Source organism: Sphaerodactylus townsendi, linkage group LG03 (assembly GCF_021028975.2).
Source record: "Sphaerodactylus townsendi isolate TG3544 linkage group LG03, MPM_Stown_v2.3, whole genome shotgun sequence".
Lineage (NCBI taxonomy): Eukaryota > Metazoa > Chordata > Lepidosauria > Squamata > Sphaerodactylidae > Sphaerodactylus > Sphaerodactylus townsendi.
In genome coordinates, this window is record NC_059427.1 from 159,429,854 (window position 1) to 159,456,972 (window position 27,119).

Genomic DNA, 27,119 nt, shown 5'->3' on the forward strand with positions numbered 1-27,119 from the left:
CTGGTTTGTATTAGGTAGAAATAGGATTTGTAAGTTTCCCTGTATTTGTGATTGTATGGAACCTCCTTGGCCCAAGGCAGAGAGCCATCTCTGCCCCACCCGGACCCTTCCCATTCACGTGTAAAAGTCTCCTGATGCACGCGGACAAAGGGAAACCTCGATTAGCGCATATGCCCATACCTAATCTCGTCAGCAGGCAGATAAGGGGACTCACGTCATCGCTCTTTGCTTCCTGACCCCGGACACCTGGAGAAAACCTTTGTGTGTCCCGCCTCAGTGGACACGTCATCGCCTTGCCCTGCTCTGGCGCGAAACTTGAGAAGGGGATGCCTATCGGACACTGATTGGTTCCTGCATGTTGCAAATGAATAATTGGTTGTTTTGAATTTTGTTAATGAATGGTGGTGGGCTGTCTTTGGTTCTCCCGGGCCCCCGACGGGAGAAAGTGTACTTAAGGGGTTGCAAGGCTGCTAGGCAGCGCAGTGTTTGTGCGGAAGGGAGGTGCTGACACTTAGGTCAGCATCTCAATAAATCACTTTTATTTATCCAAGCCTTGTCGGGTCTTGCTTGGGTTCCTGGACGCTGCCGAGAGCGGGATACCTCTGGAACGGAAAGTGTTATCCTGAGCAGCACGGTAACAGTTTGACAAGCATCTAGGCGACTTGGGTTCGAATCTCCACTCCTGCCACAGAAGCTCGCTGGGTGACCTTGGGAAAGTCGCACTCGCTCAGCCTAACCTACCTCACGGGGTTGTTGTTGTGAAAATAAGATGGAAGAGAAAAATGTGGGATGCTTGAAAATAAATAAATACTTCAGAAAAGTCTAAGGAAAGCTCTGATCGTGTGAAGGTGCTACTAATACACGTGTTTGCTGAAATACCCTGTCAGGAGCTCAAAGACCCCCAACTGGCCTCCCCTCCCCCATCGCGGGCGGTCCAAAGCCCCCTCCCACAGTTATCCCCTCAGCCGCAGTGTGGGGACCATTGCGCATGCGCACCGGCGTCCCCTGCGCGCTGGGAGGGGGATGGGAAGCCGGGCAGGCGCGCGACTCGTGGTGGGGAAAGCGCGTCTCCTCACATTCCCCTCCCTCCGCCATCTCATTGGTTTAGACTGGGGGAAGGAGGCGGAGCTCTGGCCCGAGACGGAGCTTCGGTCGCGTCACCGCCACCAGATTGGGCGGGGCTCGGCGGCGAAACCCCCATCCACCCGCCCTCGCTCTTATAACTTAGTATTCCATCAAATCAGGTCGCTAAATTAACCCGATTGGATGAGCGCCTTGAGAGAGACCTCCCTATTGGCCGGAGAGAAGGAAGTCGAGGACAAGGGACAGGGGGAAAACGTGTAACGACTCTCCATTGGCGGAGGGGGAAAGGGAGAAAGCCGCTTGCCCAACCCACCCTCTTTTCTCTGATTGGTTCAGTAAGGCGTGCCTGGCGGCCGCTCTGAGATAAGCGCTGTCTGATTGGTTGGCACTGAGGGGCGGGGGGTGGATCTGTGTGAGAAAGAATGGGTGAGAAAAGAAAGAGCGCGCGCGCCTCCCTTGTCTAGCCGGTTGGGGGAGCGCGCCTTGTGTCGGGGGCGCGGAGAGTCGGGGGAGCGAGTGAGCGGGAGCGCGCGCGGGCGGGCGAGAGATCTAGAGAGAGCGAGCGAGAGCATCCCTTCCCTTCCCTCTCAGGCTCGGCGGCGGCTCCTCCTTTGTTCCTCCCCGCCCGCGACACAGACCTCGGGCCGCCTGCCCGCCCGCCCGCCGGCCGGCTCACTGACTGACTGGCTGGCTGGCTGGCAAGCGGGGCCGGCACGGTAAGAAGCGCAAGACTGAGGGAGGGGCGAGGGGGTCTGGATCACGCGTGAGTGGATGAACGTGTGAACGAACTGGGGGAGGTCTGATCGGGGAGGGGGCTCCCTCGTGCCTCTCCTGCGGGGGGGAGGGGGAGAAAGCCCGTCGCACTTTCTCCTCCCCCCCCCCTCGTGGATTACTTTCCCCCCTCCCTCCCTCCCTCCCTCCCGGCTCTGGTCGCCCATTCATTCGTTGCAGATCCTATATGGACTCCTTTGCTGGCGCCCCCAGTCATGCCGACAGAATAATGGAGTGGCGGATCTCTAATCCACTGTGATCCAGAGGGAATGGATCCCTTCTTTTTAGTGTTGTCCCACTAATGCAGGGTCCCAACGTCTCTGATTAATAGACTGCCTTGTAGGTTCTCACAGTGGATCTCTAATCCTTCGTGATCCAAAAGGGAATTGAATCCCATCGTGCCTGATTAATAGACTCACTTGGAAATTCTCACAGGAAATCTCGAATCCAGCATGATCCAAAAGCAAATGGATCGTCTCGTGCCTGATTAATAGGGCGCCTTGTAAATTATCAGAGTGGATCTCTAATGCACCGTGGTCCAAAAGGGAATGGATCCCATCGTGCCTGATTAATAGACCACCTTGTACATTCTCACAGCAGATCTCTAACCCAGCATGATCCAAAAGGAAATGGATCATCTCATGCCTGATTAGTAGGCTGCCTTGTAAGTTATCATAGCGGATCTCTAATCCACCATGGTCCAAAAGGGAATGGATCCCATCGTTCCTGATTAATAGACTGCCCTGTAAGTTCTCAGAGCCCACTGTGAGAACTTACAAGGCAGTCTACATACACGATAGGATCCATCCCCTTCTGAACCATGGTAGATTATAGATCCGCTGCTCCATTATGTGAGAACTTACAAGGAGGTCTATTCATTGGGCACAATGGGATCCATTCTCTTCTGGACCACCGTGGATTCAGATCCGCCACTTCATTATTCTGATGTGAATGGAACAGATCTTGTGCAGGAATCTTGCATGTGTGTGTTTGTGTGTGTAATGTACGTATGTGTAGATTTACCGTAATGTAGCATGTGAGCATTTACATTGTGTGATTTTGTGTAATTTAATGTGTCATGTTAACATGCTTCACTCCTTTCTGTCCTTTGGACTTCTGGCTGGTTCTGCAACCCTAACCCTATTTCACTGCTTATTGCCTGACCCTAATCAAGGCGGACTCCCAGTGAGAAAGATGGACTACAAATAATGTAAATAGATGTTTTTTGGGATTGGGGCAGTGAAATACCTGAGATAACTGAGAAACTGGAATAAAAAAATGTGAACATGGTGTAACTGACAAACAGTGCAGCAAGATTCCAGTCCAGGAGTCCCTTAGAGGCCAGTAAGGGTTTTGGGGTGGGGTGGGGAGCTTTTCAGAGTCGACGCTTCGCTTTTCAGGTGCCAAAGCCCCCTTTTAGAGCTTTTACTCTCAAAAACGTGTACCCTGGAAATCTTGTTGGTCTCCAAGGTGCTAAAATGGGCTCATATCTAGCTGCGTCTTTGCGGAAGAACACAGCTGGCCTGAAACTGATAGCAGAAGTAGTTGTGAGCCTCCTAGAGCCAGGCTTGGTGGGCTTTCCATTATCACAGCCCCTCTCACCAATAAGTCTTCCCCCTCCCCAAGAAGGGCAGTTCCTGTATTCTGGGGTTTCTGCCAGTTGCTCCTTTCCACAGTTTTTCACTGCCCTGGCTCTGGAAACTGTCTCTGGAAACTGAGCTTTTGCTCTTGTGTCATCATTAGCACTTCTCTTCTGGAGTGCCATTATTTTGTTGGCTTCTGTGGTTATGGGCAGAAGGTAGATTGTGATGAACCTCTGGCCGGTTTCTGTAGGCACCTGGTGCCTGCTGGTTGCTGGGATTCTTGGGTTCAGTATGGATCTTGACCTGCTGAGGGGCTTCCTCACAGACAGGGCAAGATCATTTGATGTGCTTCGTTCTGACTTGACTGTTATGAGATACAGGATATGTATTCCTGCCCTATATATTTGAAAGACATTGGTGGGCCTTAATGATTCACAACAGACTTTGTGTAAAAACAGTTGTGTGTGGCTGAAGTCAGCCAGCCCCTGTTGTACAGCATACCTGGTCACATGAAGTTGCCTACGTGGTATAGTGGCTAAGAGCAGGTGCACTCTAACCTGGAGAACTCCGCTCTGCCACTTGAGCTGTGAAGGCTTATCTGGGGAACCAGATTAGCTTGTGTACTCCAACACATGCCAGCTGGGTGACCTTGGGCTCTAGTCACAGTTCTTCGGAGCTCTCTCAGCACCCACCCACCCACCTTGGGGGGGGGGGGAGGGAAAGGAGTTTGTAAGTCCCCTTGAGTCTCCTTACAGGAGAGAAAGGGGGGATATAAATCCAAAACTCTTCTTCAAACTCTTCTTATACTGAATCAGACCATTGGCCCATCAAGGTCAGGATTATGAACTTAGACTGGCAGCTGCTGTCTGCTTCAGAGAGAGGACCTGCACGTCACCTACTACTTGGTCCTTTGCAACTGGAGATGCTAGGAACTGAACCTGGAACCTTCTGCATGCAAAACAGGTGCTCTACCAGTATGCCTCGACCTGTCCCCAGACGACCAATTTCTTCCTCTCCATATTCTCTTGGTTTTCTCTTTTTTAAAAAAAGTTTTATTAGTTAAAATTTTATCGCACCATTTCAGTGACACAAATATCACCTTCAACACATAAACAACACATAAACAAAGACAGTAAACAATATCAAACATTGGGGTGCTGTGTGGTTTCCGGGCTGTATGGCCGTGTTCTAGCAGCATTCTCTCCTGATGTTTCGCCTGCATCTGTGGCTGGCATCTTCAGAGGATCTGATTCCGGCCGTGAAAGCCTTCGACAATACAATATCAAACATTATATCCCATCCCTTAACCTTCCCTAGTGCCCTCCACCCACTTTATACCAGATAGTAGTAAATGTGTTTACTCATATTTACGGTAACTTAGCTTCACTTGTCTATTATTTCCATTTTTAACTTCTATATTCGTTTTTCCATTAATTATTTATTCCATTAATTATTTCTTTTTCTCTCTCTTGGTTTTCTCAAACGGGACATTACTCTTAATATACCCTTTCCATTCAGCCACCCCTGATATTTCCCCTTTATTTTTATCCCCTCCTATTTCTCACTGAAGAGCATTTGTCTTCTGTGTTCTGCTCCCAACATTGTCAATATTCCTCATATTTGGGAGAGAACGACCAACTACTGCAGCCACCTGAGCACACATATATTAGTTTTTGCTATCTGATGGCGGTGGGGGTGCATGGGTGGGAGGGAGGGAGGGATGAAAACTAGAAGTTGAGAACTGTTAAAAGTCTTCTTTGGACAAAAAACAGACTTCTTTAGTCACAATAGGACGACCATCATATTTGGCTATGAAGTTAAACTTCACGCCATCGAACTCTTCAATAATCATGCCCTAGTTGCAGACAAAAAGACAGTCACGTTTAAACAATGAACGTATCTTTGGAAATGTGATGTGTATGTTTACAACAATGCGGAGGAGTGATGTGAGATTCATTTAAACCCCACCAACTTGCTCCACTCTCCAACCCCATGACTTGCTACTGGCACATTATTGCTTTATCTGGGCTCTGCATCTTCAGTTTGTGTGGACTAACACCAGAATTGGTTGTCGAAGGCTTTCACGGCTGGATTCAACTGGTTGTTGTGAGTTTTCCGGGCTGTGTGGCTGTGGTCGGGTAGATCTTGTTCCTAACATTTCGCCTGCATCTGTGGCTGGCATCTTCAGAGGTGTATCACAGAGGGAAGTCTGTTACACTCTGTGCCCAGCCTTCCAGACTTCTCTCTGTAGTACACCTCTGAAGATGACAGCCACAGATGCAGGCGAAACGTCAGGAACAAGATCTACCAGACCATGGCCCGGAAAACTCACAACAACCAGAATTAGTGTTTGTGATCTTTTCTTCCATAATTAAAAGTGTTTCAGTGCAGTTGCTTTCTCTAGATCTTCTTCTCTGAAGTATTATTCCAGTGTGTATTATGTGTGAAAAGATCTTTTAAGTTTCAGGTTTTTGTAGAGTTTTTTGTGTAGTGAAGGACATACACCACACCCTGTCTGTGCTGTCCTCACTTTCCTGGCTTTCTACGTCCTAGCCTAGGTTAACTCCAGAAACACCTGACCCTTTGCTACTTGCCATTATTATAAATTTCCTTCATTTACATCCTACTTTCCTTACCAATGGGAACCAAAGCAGGCTTGCCATGCTCTTTGCTTTTCCATTTTATCCTTGCAACAGCCCTGCGTGATAGGTTATGCTGTCAGTGAGTGACTAGCCTAGGGGTCTGCAACCTGCGGCTCTCCAGATGTTCATGGACTACAGTTCCCACCAGCATGGCCAAATGGCAGGGCTGATGGGAATTGTAGTCCATGAACATCTGGAGAGCCGCAGGTTGCAGACCCCTAGGCTAGTCACTCACTGACAGCATAACCTATCACGCAGGGCTGTTGCAAGGATAAAATGGAAAAGCAAAGAGCATGGCAAGCCTGCTTTGGTTGCAGACTCCTGGACTAGCCCAAGGTTACCCAGCAGGATTCTATGGAGCAGTAGAAATTTGAACCTGAGACCAAGATCATCCTGAAACTGGGGGCTAGTTTTGCAGCACCCAGCGTTTCCTAAAATGTTATGTCTGCTGCAAACGGATGTTAGCTTCCATTTCAAGTAGTAGAGTAGAGATTGCCTGGGCTGTGATGTTCCAATTCCCTTCTTTCCAGGTGGCGCAATTCCTGTTTTCATCCAGACGTGATGACTGTTTCGAGACTCTTAGGTCTGCTTTCTGATGAGATACACCTGTCACAAACAGAGAACTTTATTTTCCATTGTAAACAGCCTAGGCGGACGAGTGTCTGATCTTGGCTAGGATCTTCCAGTCCCCTTAATTCTTTGCCTTGAATCTCCTATGGTCATCCTAAAGCTGGTGGCCAGTTCTGAAATCCTTAGCTTTGTTTTCTGATGAGTTATGCCAGCCGTAGAAAAACTTAGACTCCTTTGCCAAATAGCATGGAGGGAGAGCCCTCTAGAGCTAACCCAGGCCAAGATATTATTGATGTTCTACGTTGATGTAACTGCAATTCTTATCACCTCTTAAACTTGGTGCCCAATTTTCAAACGCCTGGCTTTATTTTTTGGTGAGTTAACCCTGCCAGAAACAAGGAGAACTTCCAATGCAAAAATGTGGGGAGGGGGTAGAGTTGTCTGGAGATTTTGTGGACTGGGATGTTCTGGTCAGAGGCATAGCTAGGGAAAATGGAGCCCGGTGCAAAATCTGAGTTTTGCTTCCCCCCATGTTCGTTTGTGTTTTTTGTATTTTTTAGTGTTTTTCAGTTGTTGGCCTGCAGGGGGCGCAGTTTTTAGGCTAGCAGCATCAAAATTTCAGGGTATCTTTAGGAGACTCTCCTAATGATACCAGCCAGGTTTGGTGAAGTTTGGCTCAGGGGTCCAAAGTTATGGACTCTCAAAGGTGTAGCCCCCATTTCCTATTAGCTCCCATTGGAAACAATGGGGGATGGGGCACTTTGGACCCCCTGAACCAAACATCACCTAACTTGGGTGGTATCATCAGGAGTGTCCCCTGAAAACTCACTGAAATTTTGGTGCCCCCTGCAGGCCAAAAACTGAAAAACACTAAAAAATACAAAAAACAAACCTGACGTTTTTGCTGCCCCCCCCCCGGCGCGTGCCCAGTGCAGTGTGCACCCCCCGGCTCCCTTGTAGCTACGTCTCTGGCTCTGATTCCCTTCATATTTGCCAGTGTGGCTCCCATGATCATCTGAAGCTGACGATGTCTTTATTTTCTGATGAGTTATGCACACCACTTGCAAATGGACTACTGGACAAACCAATCTCTCTTTTTCATTGCTGTAGATCAGAGGGGTCCAACTCCGGCTCTTCAGATGATCATGGACTGCAATTCCCATCAGCCCCTGCTGGCATGGCCAATTGGTCATTCCAGCAGGGGCAGATGGGAATTGTAGTTCATGAACGTCTGAAACGCCAGACTTGGACACCCCTGCTCCAGATTCTGAACCTGGCCCCTAAAGATTGGATCACCAAACTCACCCTGTGAGGCCAGGTACAGAGGGGGGGGGGGCTTTCTGCAAATCTAGAACAGCCACCAGGTTTTCAGAAAAATCCCATAACATTAAAAATAGTGGCCAGTGAAGAATGTTAACTGATGTCTTAGGACAGTGGTGGCGAACCTATGGCACTCCAGATGTTCATGAACTATAATTCCCGTAAGCCCCTGCCAGCATGGCCAATTGGGGCTGATGGGAATTGTAGTTCATGAACATCTGGAGTGCCATAGGTTCGCCACCATGGTCTCAGGAAATGTTGTAAGATTGCAAACGATGTTCTGGGGCTGGCTGGCAACTTTGGTGCAAGGAAGGAAGAAGGAAGGACTGAGGAAAGAGAGGGGGTGCAGAGCAAGGATTGATGGAGTTCCCATCCCTGGTGTCTCATGGGTAATTATTTAACACTGTGTAGATCCAATGTCTGAAAGGGTGGGATGGGGCCTGCCGCCCCACAGCTGGTTTCGTCAGAGCCCCGCCCCAACCTCCATTCCTTCTTGTTGTAGGGCTGCCCCTCAAGCAGCAGCTGTGGCAGTCAGCTTGACGTTCACCTGTCTGTAGTGGTGGGAGGAGGGGTCCCTCCACTCTCCAGCGTTGCATAGTGGTTAAGAGCAGGTGCACTCTAATCTGGAGAACAGGGTTTGATTCCCTGCTCTGCCACTTGAGCTGTGGAGGCTTATCTGGGGAACCAGAATAGCTTGTGCACTCCCAACACACGCCAGCTGGGTGACCTTGGGCTAGTCACAGTTCTTCGGAGCTCTCAGCCCCACCTACCTCACAGGGTGCTTGTTGTGGGTGGGGGGAGGGAAAGGCGATTGTAAGTCCCTTTGAGTCACAGGAGAGAAAGGGGGGTATAAATCCAAACTCCTCCCCACCCTCAGTGCCACTGTAATTGCAGCAGCAGCCTCAGTCCTGAGCCACCCACCTCCCCATCCAGAGGCAAGGTGTCAGGGGTGAGGGATGGGTGGGGGCCGCCTTTCATCTACTGTGGCATCAGCAAGGGATTGGGGTGGGGGTTCAGTACAATCAGATGTCAGTAGAGTGGTCAGAGCCCCCCCCCCCCGCCTTTCTCCCTTGCCTGCACAGTGAGCTGCAGCAAGCCAGTTTCCTTCCAGCTGATGGCTTACTGGCTCCCGTGGCCACAACTCAACGCTGGAGTGGTCCAGCAGCAAGTGACAGATGGAGGCAGCGCGACTGTTGGAGAGTCCCCCGTGTGGGGTCTGGAGCAGCTGCCGTGCCTGGCTTCCCTCTGGCTAAGTCTGCCCAAACCCAGCCACTCTCACATGCCAGTCATTCATCCCGCTGCTTTTTCACCAAGGGATAGTCCTTTCCAGGAAACTGTCTGCAATGGGCTCTCAGAACTGCATCCCCCACCCCCAGCGTGGCCTTTCCGAACAACGGACCTGTTCCTCCCAGTTTCTGAGCGCCCTCGCAGAGGGTGCCGTTTTCCCTTTCAGTCTCTCCTCCTGTTCTCTTTTCCTTTTGTCCAGGAAATTGCATGGTTTGCTCAGTAACGTCTCCTTGTGGTCTTCCCTAAGGGGTTTTGTTTCTGCGTTACTGTTCCTTGCATTCTTTGCTCAGAGCTTTTTATCTTCTTGAATTTTTTCTCATCTTCTGCCCAAAAGCGATTTCCCTGCTTCATTTACAAGAGATTTGGGGGGAAGAATATAAATTTCTCTTATTTTCTGCAATCTGGTTGCATTGAGCTTAGAAATAGCGGGTCAATATGCAGAGATGTTATGTTACCAGTACAAAAATTGTTTACAGTGGGAAAGTATTTAGGAATATTTGTCTTGTCTGAAATGCCCTTGTTTGCACTGATTTGATGTATATGTTTGTTTGTTTTCCTAACAAGCCTTTTACACCAGTTATCTTGAGGGCAAAACCACACATGATGTTGTGACTGGATCCCCCAATGTGTAATTTTAGCCCCAGAAGCAATTAAAGTGGGACCAGATCTTCCCAGCTCCTGTATGTTCTATGGCCGTGGTGGCGAACCTTTGGCACTCCAGATGTTATGGACTACAATTCCTATCAGTCCCTACCAGCATGGCCAATTGGTCATGCTGGCAGAGGCTGATGGGAATTGTAGTCCATAACATCTGGAGTGCCAAAGGTTCTCCACCACTGTTCTATGGGAATGGTCCCTATCCAAACAGCTGTACTCGCTTCTCCCATGTTAACTTGTTCTTTGATACATCTCCCTGCAGGAGTGTTGGAAATAATAAAAAGGGGAACAGGTTTAATCAATAACACTGGGCCCCTTAAGTAGGAATCTGTTGGGGGATTTCCTTCATAAATGCTTTTGAGGTGTAGACGCAAGCGGAATACATATTGTGTTGGTGAAAAGTGTGGCCGCCACCGCAGCCGAAGAAGCCACTACTGAGGCTAAACGTGGCAAGGGTCATCCAAGAGACTCCTACAGATGGAACATCTTGTTCAAATTCTGATGTTGATGAAGAACTCTCTTTTCTACCTAGAAAACTAAAAGAGAGACTTCTTCCTGTTCAGAAGAAAGGAATCACATTTGCATTGGAGAAAGGTGGCAGGTGCATGATTGCAGATGGGTCTAAGGAAGACTGTCCAAGCAATAGCAGTATCCTCCTACTGCAAAAATGAATGGCCCCTGCTAATAGTGGTGCCTTTGGGCTGATGAGCTAGAGAAATGAATTCCAGAACTCTATCCAGATGATATAGTCATTGTTCAGAATGAAACTGACACCTGGAGAATTTCTAAAGGCAAAGTCACCATATTAGGTTATGGACTGTTAACCTCAGATGCACGGACTTTAGTAGATGTGGGTGGTGGGTAGCGTGGTGGCCAAGTTTGCAGATGATACCAAATTATGTAGGGTGGTGAGAACCACAAAGGATTGCGAAGAGCTCCAAGCGGACCTTGATAAATTAGGTGAGTGGGCTGAAGAAATGGCAAATGCAGTTCAATGTAGCAAAATGTAAAGTGATGCACATAGGGGCAAAAAATCCAAACTTCACATACACGCTACAGGGGTCAGTGCTATCAGTCACAGACCAGGAAAGGGATTTAGGCGTCTTAGTTGATAGTTCCATGGGAATGTCAACTCAGTGCATGGCAGCTGTAAAAAAGCCCAAACTCTATGCTGGGGATCATTAGAAAAGGAATTGATAATAAAACTGCAAAGATTGTCATGCCCTTATATAAAGCAGTGGTGCGACGGCACTTGGAGTACTGTGTCCAGTTCTGGTCGCCGCATCTCAAAAAGGATATTGAGGAGATAGAAAAAGTGCAGAGAAGGGCAACAAAAGGATGATTGAGGGACTGGAGCACCTTCCCTATGAGGAGAGGCTGCAGCGCTTTGGGGACATCTTTAGTTTGGAGAGGAGGCGGCTGAAGTCGGGGATATGATTGAAGTCTACAAAATTATGCATGGGGTAGAAAATGTTGACAGAGAGAAATTTTTCTCTCTTTCTCACAATACTAGAACCAGGGGGCATTCATTGAAAATGCTGGGGGGAAGAAATAGGACTAATAAAAGGAAACACTTCTTCACGCAACGTGTGATTGGTGTTTGGAATATGCTGCCACAGGAGGTGGTGATGGCCACTAACCTGGATAGCTTTAAAAGGGGCTTGGACAGGATTTATGGAGGAGAAGTCGATTTATGGCTACCAATCTTGATCCTCCTGTGATCTGGAGATTGCAAATGCCTTAACAGACCAGGGTGATGCAGGGAGCAACAGCCACAGAAGGCCATTGCGTTCACATCCTACATGTGAGCTCCCAAAGGCACCTGGTGGGCCACTGCGAGTAGCAGAGAGCTGGACTAGATGGACTTTGGTCTGATCCAGCTGGCTTGTTCTTATGTTCTTATGTATTTTGTCAGCGACTTATGAACCTTTCCAGTTTCGAGACCCCCATGCCCTTGGACCCAGTCAGCTGCAAGCATATGATTGGAAGGTGTGTGGCATACCCGTGTGACAGGAAGGCAAGGATCTGGAAAGATGCTGTTATGGTGTCAAGACCATGGGCAGCAGCCCAAGAGAACAGGGGCAGGAAACAAGCCAAGTTCCAGGAGGGGGTACTGTAGTGAGGAACAGGTCAAGAGTTGGAACCACGGAGGGATCCTCCACTTCGGAGTAAATTTGGCCTTACTGTCATACTGCTTCTCTCATCATACATACAGGGGGAATTAGGAGGCACGTTGGGTTTGCTCTGTATGTCAGTGCACCAGCTGCAACGGGCCCTTCCAAAAAGATGCAAAAAAAAAAGATGGTTCTGTAAAGGTTTGCAGTCCAACAGATGGGCTCTTCTTCAGCATGTTTGAGAATTGAAGACTTCTGTTTAACCCATCTGTGCTTCATGGGCAGCTTCATGTAGAGTCCATTGCAGTAACCTAGTCTTGAGGTTACTGTGTCACGGACCTGAATGGCCAAATCGGCCAAGTCATGGTACGGTAAATAAAGATGGAAAGCTGCACTTGCTAGCTTTTTCAGCAGTAATCCTGGGTCTAGTACAGGGGTCTGCAACCTACGGCTCTCCAGATGTTTGTGGACTACAATTCCCATCAGCCCTGCCACTTGGCCATGCTGGCAGAGGCTGATGGGAATTGTAGTCCATGAACTTCTGGAGAGCCGCAGGTTGCAGACCCCTGGTCTAGTATAACCCCGTGGCTTATAACTGAGTCAGCAAGGATCAGCTGAATCCTGTAAAATATGGAAGGCCCAGTGTCTGTCAGATCTTCTGCCTTCCCAACAAGTATTACCCTTCCATCTTGTCAGGATTCATTTTCAACTTGATCTCTCTCTCAGCTACTTAATCACAACAGTAGGCAGCTCCTCAAAATCTCCACGTTTTCCGGTGATTTGGACAGAGAAATATAGTGCTGGATGTCATCAGCGTAGTTATTTTATTATTTTCAATTTTAGTCTATTTATACCCCACCCTTTCTCAGTCAGTGCTGGATGTCATCAGCATAGTTATTTTATCATTTTCAATTTTAGTCCATTTATACCCCGCCCTTTCTCAGTCAAGATGGACTCAAGGCAGTTTCCAATAGTGGTACATTATAAAAACATACAAGTCAAGTCAAAAACGTACAATTAAAACTGTCAATCCCAATTTGTTTAAAAGATGGCACTCCAATTTCAATCAGCTATATATACTGATTATTCTCAGCAGTGCGGCGCCCCGGGTACATTCCTGGGGGGGGGGGCAGGGCGCACCCGTGCCCCGGGCGCAGTTCCCCCTCGCTCCGCCCCTGCGGTGAGGTGATTCATAATGGTGGCCAGTATTTACCCCAGAGTCACAATTCCTACAGAGCGTTGATACAAGAGCAAGCTCAGTAAAAATAGAAACAAAGGAAAAATGGAGGGGAACAGAAGGAAAGAAAGAAGAACAGGAAGGGAGAAGGGGGAAAGGACAGGGGAGAGGGAAGCCACCTGATATGCAGAACCATTGTTGCCTCAACTGAATGCCTGGCAGTACGTCTCTGTTTTTACAGACCCTTCAGAACTGAGCTCTGCAGGGTATTAGTCTCATTTGATGGAGAGTTCCCCCAGGCTAGGGCCAGAGCCAAGAAGGCCCTGGCCTTGGTGGAGGGCAGCCAGATATCTCTGGGGCCAGGGAAACTACCATTAAGGTGTTTTCTGAAGAGTGTAAAGCTCTCTCAGGGAGGTGTAAAGCTCTCATGTTGATAGGGCTTTCTTTATACAGACCTTAAATAATATGGGGAATGGAACTGAGCCTTATGGGATCCCACAGGACAAATCCCGCTCTGATGGCAGTTTGTCACAAAGAACAACTGAAGCTGATCCATAAGAAACTGTTTAAACCAATCCAATACAAAAAACATCCCCTTCTCTGATACCTACTTCTACCTCCAACTTTCTTTTCAAGATGAAATGGTCCACGATATCAAAGGCAGCTGATAAATCCAGTAGGAACAACAAAAAGACCCTCGTCTACATTAAGATAGACGCCATCAGCTAAATTCATCCTTTCAGTCTCTATCCCGTAGCCTGGCCAGAAACCAGAGCAGATGAGTCAGCCAGGAAGACCAGAAGTTGTTCTGCAACGGTGTTCTCTACCACCTTATCCAGAGAGGTCAGATTAGGGATAGTGTGTTAATTGGTCTTTTTTTCCTGTCGCAGTGGTTTTTTTTAAGTGATAGGCAGATAACCTCTTCTTTGAGTAGCCAAGGGAAGGCGCGCTGGGTCACTGATGGATTTTTGATGGACGTCATTAATGTGGTCCTTACATAATTTGAACAACCAGGGTGGAGACAGATCTACAGCACGGATCTCAGTATCCATTAAGGAAAGGTGGTCATGATCCACAAAACGACCAAAACGATGCGTAAAACTTTTGTCCTTTCTGAACTATATTATAACATATTTGAGAGATTTGATCAGCAAAAATCTTTGCAAAGACGTCACAGCTAATTACCTAGGCTGGAAAACTTAGAGCCTCAGAGTTAGAAGTTAGCAAATGTCAAAATACCTTAATCATAGGTGTCAAACTCGCGGCCCTCCAGAGGTTATGGACTACAGTTCCCATCATGATGCTGGCAGGGGATGATGGGAACTGTAGTCCATAAAACCTGGAGAGCCACGAGTTTGACACCTGAGCCTTAACTAATAAATGAGGTTGTGACCTAGTTGATGTAATTCTAGTGGGGAAGTAAAAAAATTGTTTCTGCTGTTGCCAGTCGTCTTCTAGTTTATTTTGATTTGATTTGTTAGTTTTGTATACTGATCCTCCCTGTATAGGTTTGGGGTGGTTTCCAACATTTCTAATACATTGTATTGTCGAAGGCTTTCACGGCTGGAATCACTGGGGTGCTGTGTGATTTCTGGGATGTATGGCCGTGTTCTAGCAGCATACTCTCCTGACGTTTTGCCTGCATCTGTGGCTGGCATCTTCAGAGGATCTGATAGTAGGAAAGCAAGTGGAGTATATATACCTGTTGGAGTGTCCAGGGTGGGGGAAAGAACCATGGTCTGTTAACAAGTAAAGGGTGCACCACTTGCTTTCCTACTATACTCCACTTGCTTTCCTACCATCAGGTCCTCTGAGATGCCAGCCACAGATGCAGGCAAAACGTCAGGAGAGAATGCTTCTAGAACATGGCCATACAGCCCAGAAACCACACAGCACCCCATTTCTAATACAATTTACCCTTTAACAGTTTAAAACTTTAAAAATTCCAGCTTCCCAATTAAAAACACACAACAATTAAAATCTTACTACAATCAATGCATCTCCATAGATGGTACTAAATTTCTTTGAAATTCCATTGATAGAGAAGACTAAGTTGAACAAGGTAGAAAGGAAAGGAAGGAGACCGGAGAAGGGAAGGAAGGGGGAGGCCTAGATGGAAAACCATAGCAGCTACAACTGTTCTCTGGGTGAAACTGCTATGTCTTACAGGCCCTGTGAAACTGTATTATGTCTCCCCAGGTCTGGGTCTCATTAGACCAGACCTGGGCATTATATGGCCCGCGGGCCACATCCGGCCCGCCGGATGACCCTGATTGGCCCGCCTGCCGTGCTGGGGAGCGAGGCGCCTTTGAAAGCCCCGCAGAAGCCGGTTGCCTTGGCTGCCGGCTTCTGCGGGGCTTTCAAAAGCGCCTCGCCCCCCTGCCTTATGCGGCCCCATGGAAAAAATAATTGCCCACCCCTGCATTAGACAGAGCATTCCACTAGGCCCATGGTGGTGAACCTGTGGCACCCTGGATGTTCATGGACTACAATTCCCATCAGCCCCTGCCAGGGGCTGGCAGGGGCTGATGGGAATTGTAGTCCATGAACGTCTGGAGTGCCATAGGTTCGCCACCACTGCACTAGGCCCTGGTTCTGGTTGAGGGTATTCTACAATATTTTCTGTTTCTTATTTCTGTTTCTGTTTCTTCCTGGCCCTCCACAATATTTTCTGTTTCTTATGCGGCCCCATGGAAAAAATAATTGCCCACACCTGCATTAGACAGAGCATTCCACTAGGCCCATTGTGGCGAACCTGTGGCACCCTGGATGTTCATGGATTACAATTCCCATCAGCCCCTGCCAGAGGCTGGCAGGGGCTGATGGGAATTGTAGTCCATGAACGTCTGGAGTGCCATAGGTTCGCCGCCACTGCACTAGGCCCTGGTTCTGGTTGAGGCTAGCCAGATCTCTCTAGGGCCAAGGACCTTCAGTAGATTTTCACTCGGTTAACATAAAAACCTTTGGGGAACATACCAGGAAAAACTGTCCTGTATGAATATTGGTCCCAGGTTAGGGCTTTATAGTCAACACCAAAACCTTAAACCTGACCCAGAACTCCACCTGGAGCCAGTGTAGCTGGCAGATCACCAGTTGAATATGCTCTTGTCACAAGGTCCCTGCGAGGATCTCACTGTTGCATTCTGGGCCAGTTGGAGTTTCTAGAGCAGACCCAAGGGTAGCCGTGCATGGAGCAAATTGCAGTAGTCTAGCAAGCTTCTTATTCCAAAATCTTGCTGCGGCCTCAACAGAACATGCATTCAGAATCCTAAAAATCCTCCAGAATGTTCTGGAATTCTGTTAGGATCTGTGTGAAGGCCCTTTTAACCATCACCTCTCCCCTGTGGAGTATTAGTGCCACGTTCTCCCTTGCCTTGAGTAGGCAGCGGTCAAACAGTGGGATTGGCCGGACCTCCAAACTACAAATCAGACCGTCTCTGAAAGGCTCAGCACAAAAAATGAAGCCGCAAGAGGTGAACATGTTGGTGTTTGTGCCGTCACAATCGAAGAACACCCCTTCCCTTGCATGCCACCCCTTACTCCCTCCTCCCCTTCCCTTGCATGCCACCTCTCCACCCTCTTCGCTAGGGTGGGTGGGCCATGTCCAGATGCCGGGCCCTCTCCCTCCCCTCCCTTGCATGCCACCCCTTACTCCCTCCCCTCCCTCCCCTTCCCTTGCATGCCACCTCTCCCCCCTCCTTCCTCTCTCTTCACTAGGGTGGGTGGGCCATGTCCAGATGCCGGGCCCACTCCCTCCCCTCCCTTGCATGCCACCCCTTACTCCCTCCCCTCCTTCCCCTTCCCTTGCAGCACACTCTGAATAATCCACTTTTAAATTCATTTTGCAACTAGACTTTACTGTGTGAAACAGCAAAACCCACTTGCAAATGATCACTGAAGTGCATTGGAAATGGACTGAAAATATATTATTCAGTGTGTGTGAAAAACATCCACTTGGTTTCGCTCAGTCACATTCCATTTAGGCCTAGACAGCTAAAAGCCATGAGCTGGACTTGCCTTGAAGTTGGCTTATCAGAAGATTATCAGAGGAGTTAGTGATGTAACAAGAATCCTTAAAAAGCTATTGTTCTTCTAAACCGCTGAGGCCACAAAATCCTGAGCCAGCACCAGCAAGGAACCTTTGACTTCAGTGTTGAAGTCCCACAGAACCGTCAGCCTCCGTGGTGTCTCCGTAACAAGCCTGAGAGTTCCACCACCAGATCAGACATGGTGCTCCTAAGGGTGGGGGACCAGGCATGCCATAAAGATGGAGAATGCTTGGTCTGCCCCTGGAAATACAATCCATGCTGGTAGTAGTTTGCACCAGGAGCTTTTGAAAGCGGAAGGAGCCTCTTCTGCAGTGTTGATGAAGACCTGCACAACTGAAATGAACAGACTGTCGGTTTCTTCTAACCCAGGCTCAGCTATGCCAGCCTCCTCCATCAACAACCCGGACAGGAGTGCAGTTTCATTCCTCTCCAATCTGGTATTGTGGACAAGAGGCAGAGGACATGGGTGCCTTTGCATCTGCATCTCTTAGGATGGACTATAGGCTCGATAAGTAGCAAGCACCCTTACCTGTTGCTGACCACCTTCAAAAACTCCCAACTCCATGGCTACCAGGTGCTCTGAAATAGGCTGCCCCATGTAGAAGCTGCCACCAAAACAACTACTCCCCACCCTTGCACTTGCAGTCAGCATCAAGCAGTCCAGGGCTAAATTAGTGATGTGCCAAATCCTATTCCACCAGAGCCAGTGTAGTGTAGTGGTTAAGATCAGGTGCACTCTAATCTGGAGAACCGGGTTTGATTCCCCGCTCTTCCACTTGAGCTGTGGAGGCTTCTCTGGGGAACTGGATTTGTTTCCCTGATTTTCCACATGAAGCATGTTGGGTGACTTTGGGTTAGTCACAGTTCTTCAGAACTCTCTCAACCCCACCTGCCTCACAAGGGGTCTGTTGGGGGCGGGGAGGGAAAGGAGATTCTTGTTCTTGTTGTTCTTCTTGTTCTTGTTGTTGTTCTTCTTGTTCTTCTTCTTCTTCTGCACAGGCGATTGTTCGAGTCCATTGGGTAGTCATAGGTACTTATTATCCTTCATTCAATTCCAGTTTTCTCTACTTGGTTACTCATTTCCATTAGTCCATCCAGTTAGTTGTGTAGCATCTTCTTTGCAATTATTAAATAACCCCCATGGCTATCCATCCATCCATCCATCCATCCACCCACCCACCCACCCACCCACCCTTTTGATTTATTTGCCACCCTCCCCCAAAGGGCTCAGGGCGACGCACAACACTGTATACTATTAATAGCAATATTTAAAACCAATAACAATATAACTACTGATAAAACCAGAATAACATACAGAATAAAACTACAAAATACACTCAGATGGCGGTCAAAACCCTTCCATTCCCTCCCCCTGTAGATTGTTTCTAGGTTATGCACATGACCTACAAACAATCTACAGACCCACTGAGAAAATTCAACAAATGCTACGTTCAGCAAAGGACAAGAGGGATCCTCTAGCTACTGCAGGAGTCTACCGTATACCACGTAGCTGTGGACAAGTCTACATAGGAACCATCAACCGCAGTGCTCAGACACGAATCAAAGAACACGAAAGGCACTGCTGACTATTTCAGCCAGAAAAATCAGCAATAGCAGAACACATAATAAAACAACCTGGACACAGAATATTATTTGAAAAAACAGAAATTCTGGACCACTCTGAAAGCCACTACGTCAGACTACACAGAGAAGCAATTGAAATCCATAAGCACATGGACAATTTTAACAGGAAGGAAGAAACTATGAAAATGAACAGAATTTGGCTGCCAGTTTTGAAAAACACTAGTCAAGACAGTGACTAATCAGTTCAACACAAACACAGGATGAATATAGACAATAAACAATCAAAGGGAACAAAGGCCATATTACTTCTATTCAGATGCCTCACCTATTGAGCTTGCTATCTCCATTGTTGCTCACATGCTACACATTTCATTGTTACTCACTTGCCAGGCCACTCCTATTCAGATGCCCTCACCTATTGACCTTTACTCACAGGTATATATACTCCACTTGTTTTCCTTTCCTACTATCAGATCCTCTGAAGGATGCCAGCCACAGATGCAGGCGAAATGTCAGGAGAGAATGCTGCTAGAACACGGCCATACAGCCTGGAAACCAGACAGCACCTCATTGCCAGGAATATCTGCGGCCAGCCTTTTAAAGCATCAGCCTTAAAGGTTTGGGGCTGTTTCTTGTCAGGCACAGGATCTGGACTAATACTGGATTCGGTGATTAGGATCAGAAGTCTTTATTGTCAGACATCGGCATAGCCTTAGAAGAAGCCAGTTCTAAACACTGACTCCTCTAGCACCCCTTTTAATGTCCCAAAGCCCCCCCCCCTTCCTTCTGTCCCCAGAAACGTCAAAGCAAAGCATTGCAAAACAGGAATGAGACAGCTGGCAGGAAGGGCGCCTGAGCACAATCTACATACTACAGGTTACAAAGTACAAAGGCGGCAGGAAGCCGCAATTCAGGGAAGCAGATTGTCATTGCAGAACCAGAGCCCTGCTTGATGTCAGGCACACTACCTGACATGCTCACAGGCAAACGGGATAATGAATTAGGAAGAGCTTGCTAGGTTGGCTCTGCTGGGATTCTCTGGTTAGACATTCGTTCTCTTGGGTTTGCTGCCATGTGGGGTTCTTCTGGGATTCTCTGGTTTGATGTTGGTTCTGTTGGCCTTCTTGGTTCTGTCTTGTCTTGGGAGGCTTTTGACCTATGGTTGCTTGCTGTTGTGCCTTTTGCTATTCTAGCCCTGAAGAAACCATGACATTTTCCCCATAGGAAACAATAGTGCTGGGGGCAATTTGTTCAGGGGTCCATAGAACTGGATTCCTTGGTCCAGTTCACCTGAAACGTGGGGGTCTTTAAGAGACATACAGCACCAACTCTGCCGCAGTTTTGGTGACATTCCTTAAGCAGTCCAAATCCAGATACTAAGCCAGTATTAGGGACCCAAATAACCCAGAATACAGATAATTATGCCCTCTCCGATTTCCAGGTCAGGAAAACACTGACTTTTTAATCTGGTGCACAACCCTAGTTGGGGGAAAAAAGTAAAACTTTTTGAGAACCAAAGGGACATTTGGATGTTTCCTTGTTCTGTTGTTGACCTTTTTTGTGCAGAATGAGTGGACAAAAGTGTGGGTTTCAAGATCTTCTCCTCCTGTACCGAACCGTAGAAGTTTTTTTAAGTTGGGCGTGACTGTGAAGAGACTTAACTATGCACAATATTTAAGCAGAATAGTAATGACAACTTTTTTTCAACAGCATTGGCAGTCGGGGAGTACCCTCATGGTCAAACAGGAAATTTTGCTATGAGTTAGCAAGACATTGATGTTCCCAGGTAAGTGAAATTAAAAAAAGGGGGGGGGGTGCCTTTCAAATTGCACTTGTTTTAGAAATGAGGGGAATCTGTTATAATAAAAAACATTTGTTTTTCTGCCCATCCATTGCTCCCCGGCATGCATCACTTTTCCAGAAAGAGAAAGGGAGCATCATGGCCCCGGTTGTCTCCAGAAGCCCCCCTCCCCCATTCGTGACAGAAGCAAAGCGTTGCAGGAGAGTTTGTTGCAGGCATATTTAAGCAGAAAATAAAGCTGCTGTCTTGATTGCCTGCCAGCTTGGTGGACTATGAAAGAAGGGTCTGATAACGTGGCGTGCATGGGGGGCCTTTCTGCAGTGGCGTACCGGGCCAAAATGGCTCCCAGAGGCATTACCGGCTCCCCATGCCCCACTTACAGGAGCCAGCAGGAAAGGTGGGGGTGGGGCTTGAGGGGCTCTGCTCCCTGGTCTCCCTGCAGGCCAGCTCCTGCCCTCCTGGTGTCCCGGGGTGTGTGAGAGCTGGCCTGCAGCCGCGGCAATCAACTCAGCTGGCGACCTGCACCCCGGCACGAGGGGAGCTGCCAGGTGCCCATGGGGTTGCCGCGTTGCAGGAGAGGCTGGGTGCGGGGACCTGACTGGCACCCCCCCAGATACGTGACGAAACGGTTACGCCACGTCCCCATGGGCGGTATGCCCCGGCCTTTGTGGCTCAGACAGAGCCTACGGTGCCCAGAATGGTATTGCTGGTTGTTGTGGACTAACTGGAAAGAGAGAGAAGAGAGACCAGGAGGCCCTCTGATTAGGGAGAGAGGAGACAACTGGCATCGAGGCATGGCTTGGGCTTAGCCTTGGCCTCAAGGAGAGAAGGATGACTAGGCTTTGGAAGAGGAAGGGCTATAGGTCTTGCATTCACAGTTGGCCGACAATCCCAACAAACCCAGGCCTGATCAGAAGTTTTCTGAGGGACCATCTGTGAACAAATTAGGAAGCCTGTGAAGGTCCCTTATTGGGGGGAAAAACCACGGCTTCCGGTATTTATATGCCAGTCTAGCAAACAGGTTATTTTTGTGAGTCACTGATTTCCAGTCAGTCTCGCAATTGGCACACAGAGCCTCATGCAGCGGCAGGGCCCGGTCATGCTCCGTAACGCAAACTCTTTGGGAGCCCCAGCTTTTCTCAGTTTTTTTTCCCCCTCACAGCTTATCCACAGACGATGACAGTTTTCAGAAGCTTGCTGGCACTGGCTCCCAGTTGAATGCCGGATCACCTTCAAGGTGTTGGTGCTTACCTTTAAGGCACTCTGTGGCCTGGGGCCTTCATATCTCAAAGACCTCCTCTCCCCTTCCGGCCCCAAATGGCCTCTTCGCTCAGCAGAGGCCAATTTACTGGTAATCCCTGGCCCCTCTATGATGGGACTGGCCTCCACCCGAGCCAGGCTTTCAGTGCCTTGGCCCCAGCCTGATGGAACACTCTGCCTCTGACCAGAGGTGGGTTCCAGCAGGTTCTCACAGGTTCCCGAGAGTAGGTTACTAATTATTTGTGTGTGCCGAGAGGGGGTTACTAATTGGTGATTTTGCCACGTGATTTTTGCCTTAGTTACGCCCCTCCTCTCAGCAGTAGCGCGCAGAACTTGAAGCAGTCTAGCAGGAGGTGCACCGGCATGCGTGGCAGCCTGCGCGCATTCTTTTCCCGCCCAAGGACCAGCGCAGCGGCTGCGTCCTTGCCACAGCCCCGCCCAGGAATGCCCCGCCCCGGAATGCCCGGCCACGCCCCCGTCGTGCCCCGCCCAGCCCCATTGGCGCTACGCCACAGTTTGAATCCCACCACCATGGGAACCTGTTACTAAAAACTTTGGATCCCACCACTGCCTCTGACTATCCGGGCCCTGAGGGACTTTGAGCAGTTCCACAGGGCCTGTAAAACAGGGTTGTTCCACTGGGCTTTGGGGGAGACAGCCACTAGTGTGAGTGCCATTTCCTATACTGAGGGTGGAATATGTTTTTTTTTTACCGCTGTTAAGAACGAGAGTTGTTTTCGCCACCTGGTAACTGTTTTAGCTTTTATATGATTTGTTTAAAGGTTTTTGTCATGTTTTTATTCGATTCTGCACATCGCCCAGAGCTCTTTGGGGGTGGCCGGTGTAGTAAATTTGAAGTATAAATAAATAACCTTATACCACGTTTTTGACGACGTGCTCTGATTGGGTGTTCCTGCATTGCAGGGGGTTGGACTTGATGGCCCTTGGGGTCTCTTCCAACTCTAGGATTCTATGAATGTATTTCATGAAGAGATGGATTTTTTTGTTGTTGTTGTTGCTAATAATGAATTCTCTTGCTTTAGGATATTATTTTGAACATTGTTGAAAATGTCCACTCCTGATCCTCCCATGGGAGGAACGCCTCGCCCTGGGCCTTCTCCTGGGCCTGGGCCTTCTCCTGGTGCTATGCTGGGCCCCAGCCCTGGACCGTCCCCTGGTTCTGCACATAGCATGATGGGCCCCAGCCCTGGGCCACCGTCAGCAGGGCACCCAATACCACCACAGGGGCCTGGAGGTTATTCTCAGGACAACATGCACCAGATGCATAAGGTAATAAGCTGTTGTGTGGATTTTTGAGTGTGATCTTCTCCCCGAGAGCCAGTATGGCGTAGTGGTTAAGAGCAGGTGCATTCTAATCTGGTAGACCGGCTTTGATTCCCCGCTCTGCCACTTGAGCTGTGGAGGCTTATCTGGTGAACCAGATTAGTTTGTGCACTCCAGCACATGCCAGCTGGGTGACCTTGGGCTAGTCACAGTTCTCTCAGGACTCTCTCAGCCCCACCTACCTCAAAGGGTGTTTGTTGTGAGGGGGGACGGGAAAGGAGATTGTAAGCCCCTTACGGGAGAGAAAGGGGGGATATAAATCCAAACTCTTCTCCTTGCCCGGGTGCCTTCTCTGTTTCATGGGAATTGACAAACGGGACATCAGTTGTGTTGTTTCTCTTCCTTCATCTTTCCACTGATGAATATGGAAACTTGTTCATGGTTTTACCTGCTGTCTGGGATTTAAGGTGTGATTTGGAAATCAATCTGTCTTAATCTCAGAGGGTAGCTGATTGAAGATTCAACTCCAGTATCAACTTAAGAGACCAACAAGATTTTCAGGGTGTAAGCTTTTGAGAATCAAAGCTGCCTTTGTCAGATATCTGATGAAGGGAAATTTGACTCTGGAAACCTTATACCTGGAAAATCCTGTTGTTATCTAAAACACTACTGGACTTGAATCTAGCTGATCTGTTTTAAGTGGCATGAAACTTGTTTTTTCTACCAAACGTCTATTAATTCTCCATGTTTCAAACCACTTTTCTCTTTTGAAATCTGTTTCATTATTAACTAGCTATGTGAAATATCTCTGGACAGTAATCCATAGCTTTTTGTGAATTAGGTTGTCATCCATTTTTTAACAAATAGGACATTTCAGCTGCATAACTTACTAGAGGTCAAGCTAATCATTTTTTTCTTGGCTAATTTTTTTATTAGTACTTGAGCAGCTTTCCATCACAAAGGACACATTTTTAAAATCACAGAAAAACAAAGTACATTTTCCATAAGGACTCCCAGTTTTGTCTACATTGAGTATTAACACTAAAATAATTTATCCCTTGCTGTTAAACCACCATGATAAAATTGGATCTGTAGAGCATAGGTGTCAAACTTGCAGCCCTCCAGATGTTATGGACTACAGTTCCCATCATCCCATGCCAGCATGTGGTAAAAGATTCAACAACAAAATAGCTCGTAAAATGAAGAAGAGTTTGTGTTTTGAAAGGAGGGGTTAGAGCAGTGGTTCTCAACCTTCCTAATGCCGCGACCCTTTAATACAGTTCCTCATGTTGGGATGACCCCCAACCCTAACATTTATCCATTTTACAGATGGAGAACACTGATGCAGAGAGTCTTAGGCAGTGGATATCAACCTTCCTAATGCCACGACCCTTTAATACGGTTCCTCATGTTGGGGTGACCCCCAACCCTAACATTTATCCATTTTACAGATGGAGAACACTGATGCAGAGAGTCTTAGGCGACCCCTGTAAAAGGGTCGTTTGACCCCCAGGTTGAGAACCACTGGGTTAGAGACTCCCAGTCTTCCACCAGCACAAAAAGGGGGAGGGCCTATCTCACCACACTCCCTTCCTCCCTGCGCCTCCCATCTCCACTGGCCTCTTTCTACACTGGTGCCATGATCTCCAGCATAGTGGTTTTGGGGGCTCCTTCTCCTGTTTGTACCAGCAAGATCCAATCCAAGGTTATAATGTTCACTGAGATGTGTACAGCACTTCTCAAGCTCATGCTGCTGACAGAGTAATGGGAGGTTTTGTGGTGATGTGTGTGTGTGTGTGTGTGTGTGCAGAAGAGTTGCTGAATATGTTCACTATTAGAGTGGTCTTGGTCTAAAATATGTACGCTTTTATGCACGCATATTTATTCTCAGATAGATGCTTCCTCTTCAGTTAGCAGTTCCACTCACTATCTCTGAGTGATAGTTCTCTTGATTGGGTTTATTGTATCGTCAGGCCAAGGTACTACTAAGGACGAGGCATGAACTATTCAAGGGTGCCTGTAATTCAGATAACAGCCTTACCCTTCATGCATTTCTAGAATAGATTGTGCTTTGCATCTGGGAGTGTTTTAGCTCTTTTGGACAGATAGTGCCTTAATGGGTTTCAGAAGCTCAGTTTCCTTTGTTGTTGCAGCCGATGGAGTCCATGCATGAGAAAGGACTGTCTGACGACCCTCGTTACAGCCAGATGAAGAGCATGGGGATGAGGTCCGGTGGGCACACAGGGATGGGTCCCCCTCCAAGCCCCATGGATCAGCATTCTCAAGGTAGCCGCTTTCTTCAGCAATAAGGTGGATCAGATTGTATCAGGGCGACGGGATTGACTTGCAGATAACTGAACCTGGGAGAGAGAAAAGGGGGATGAACCACAACATCTTTTTAAAAATCTCACGCCATTATAAAAAGCGAATAGTTTTCCAGTCATTGTTTTCATTGAGCACATGTGTTTTATGTATTGTCGAAGGCTTTCATGGCCGGAATAACTTGGGTGTTGAGGGTTTTCCGGGTTGTATGGCCATGTTCCAGTAACATTTTCTCCCGACTTTTCGCCTGCATCTGTGGCTGGCATCTTCAGATCCTCTGAAGATGCCAGCCACAGATGCAGGCAAAACGTTGGAAGAAAATGCTCCTGGAACACGGCCATGCAACCCGGAAAACCCACAACATCCACATGTGTTTTATCGTGTGCCTTTCAGATCTTGATCGAGCAATTCAGGTGGGTTTTTAAGTCCCCAAGTGTATATTTTTTGCTATGTACATTTTTAAACTGGACAAGATGGTGGGGGAGCAGATAGCAATGGCATTATAGACATTTATTGCCACCACAGCATCTGGGAATCTCTCCTGCAGATTCAACCTGTCACTTGTGCACTGGGGATTTTTATGGTTCCTAGCTAGTATTGATGGCCTAATTACTTCCAGTTCAGATTGTTAATTTTAAAAAATATATACTGACATTCCAAAGCATGTTCAAGAGTTTTATTTTATGCTTGAATATGGAAATTGCATAGCAAATTTGAAAGCAGCAATGGCGTGGTGGTTAAGAGCATGTGGACTCTGATCTGGAGAACCGGGCTTGATTCCCCGCTCTGCCACTTGAGCTGTGGAGGCTTATCTGGGGAACTAGATTAGCCTGTGCACTCACCCAACACATGGCAGCTGGGTGACCTTGGGCGAGTCGCAGCTCTTCGGAGCACTCTCAGCCCCACCCACTTCACAGGGTGTTTGTTGTGGGGGGGGGGGTAAAGGGAAAGGAGATTGTAAACCACCTTGAGTCTCCTTACAGGAGACAAAGGGGGGGGGTATTAATCCAAACTCCTCTTCTTCTTCAAATTGGAGGGTGTCTCTGTTCTTTTTTTCCAGGCTACCCTTCCCCACTTGGTGGCTCTGAGCATGCTTCAAGTCCAGTTCCGGCTAACGGTCCTTCTTCCGGCCCCCAGATGCCCTCTGGTCCCGGAGGAGTTCCGTTAGATGGGTCTGACCCACAAGCTCTTGGGCAGCAGAATCGTGGCCCGACTCCTTTTAACCAGAATCAGTTGCATCAGTTGAGGGCTCAGATCATGGCTTACAAGATGCTTGCCAGAGGACAGCCTCTACCTGACCACCTTCAAATGGCTGTGCAAGGGAAAAGGCCCATGCCTGGAATGCAGCAGCAAATGCCAACTCTACCTCCGCCCTCTGTATCTGGAACAGGGCCAGTGCAAGGAGCAGGGCCTGCACCGGGGCCAACACCTCCAAACTACAACAGACCTCATGGTGAGTAACAGCTTGTGCACTGGGAGGCTCTTCTTGGGCAGCAGATGCAGAGCGAACCATAAGAAAGCCAGCGTGGTGTAGTGGTTAAGAGCAGGTGCACTCTAATCTGGAGAACTGGGTTTGATTCGGAGCTCTCTCAGCCCCACTCACCTCACAGGGTGT

At 48.2% G+C, this 27,119-nt stretch overlaps 1 protein-coding gene across 7 annotated transcripts in view; it reads left to right on the top strand.

The window, feature by feature from the left end:
- The first annotated feature begins 1,542 nt into the window (after positions 1-1,542).
- Positions 1,543-27,119, top strand: part of SMARCA4 (SWI/SNF related, matrix associated, actin dependent regulator of chromatin, subfamily a, member 4) — a 116,208-nt gene continuing 90,631 nt past the window's right edge. For 2 of the 7 annotated variants that reach the window (XM_048491838.1, XM_048491841.1), the window contains exons 1-5: positions 1,543-1,799; positions 20,548-20,623; positions 22,942-23,188; positions 25,336-25,468; positions 26,565-26,957. In XM_048491838.1, the coding sequence (XP_048347795.1) occupies positions 22,967-23,188; positions 25,336-25,468; positions 26,565-26,957 (748 nt within the window). In that variant the 5' untranslated portion in view covers positions 1,543-1,799; positions 20,548-20,623; positions 22,942-22,966. The remainder of the gene's footprint in view (positions 1,800-20,547; positions 20,624-22,941; positions 23,189-25,335; positions 25,469-26,564; positions 26,958-27,119) is intronic. The other 5 variants (XM_048491836.1, XM_048491839.1, XM_048491843.1 and 2 more) reach the window with 4 other exon arrangements.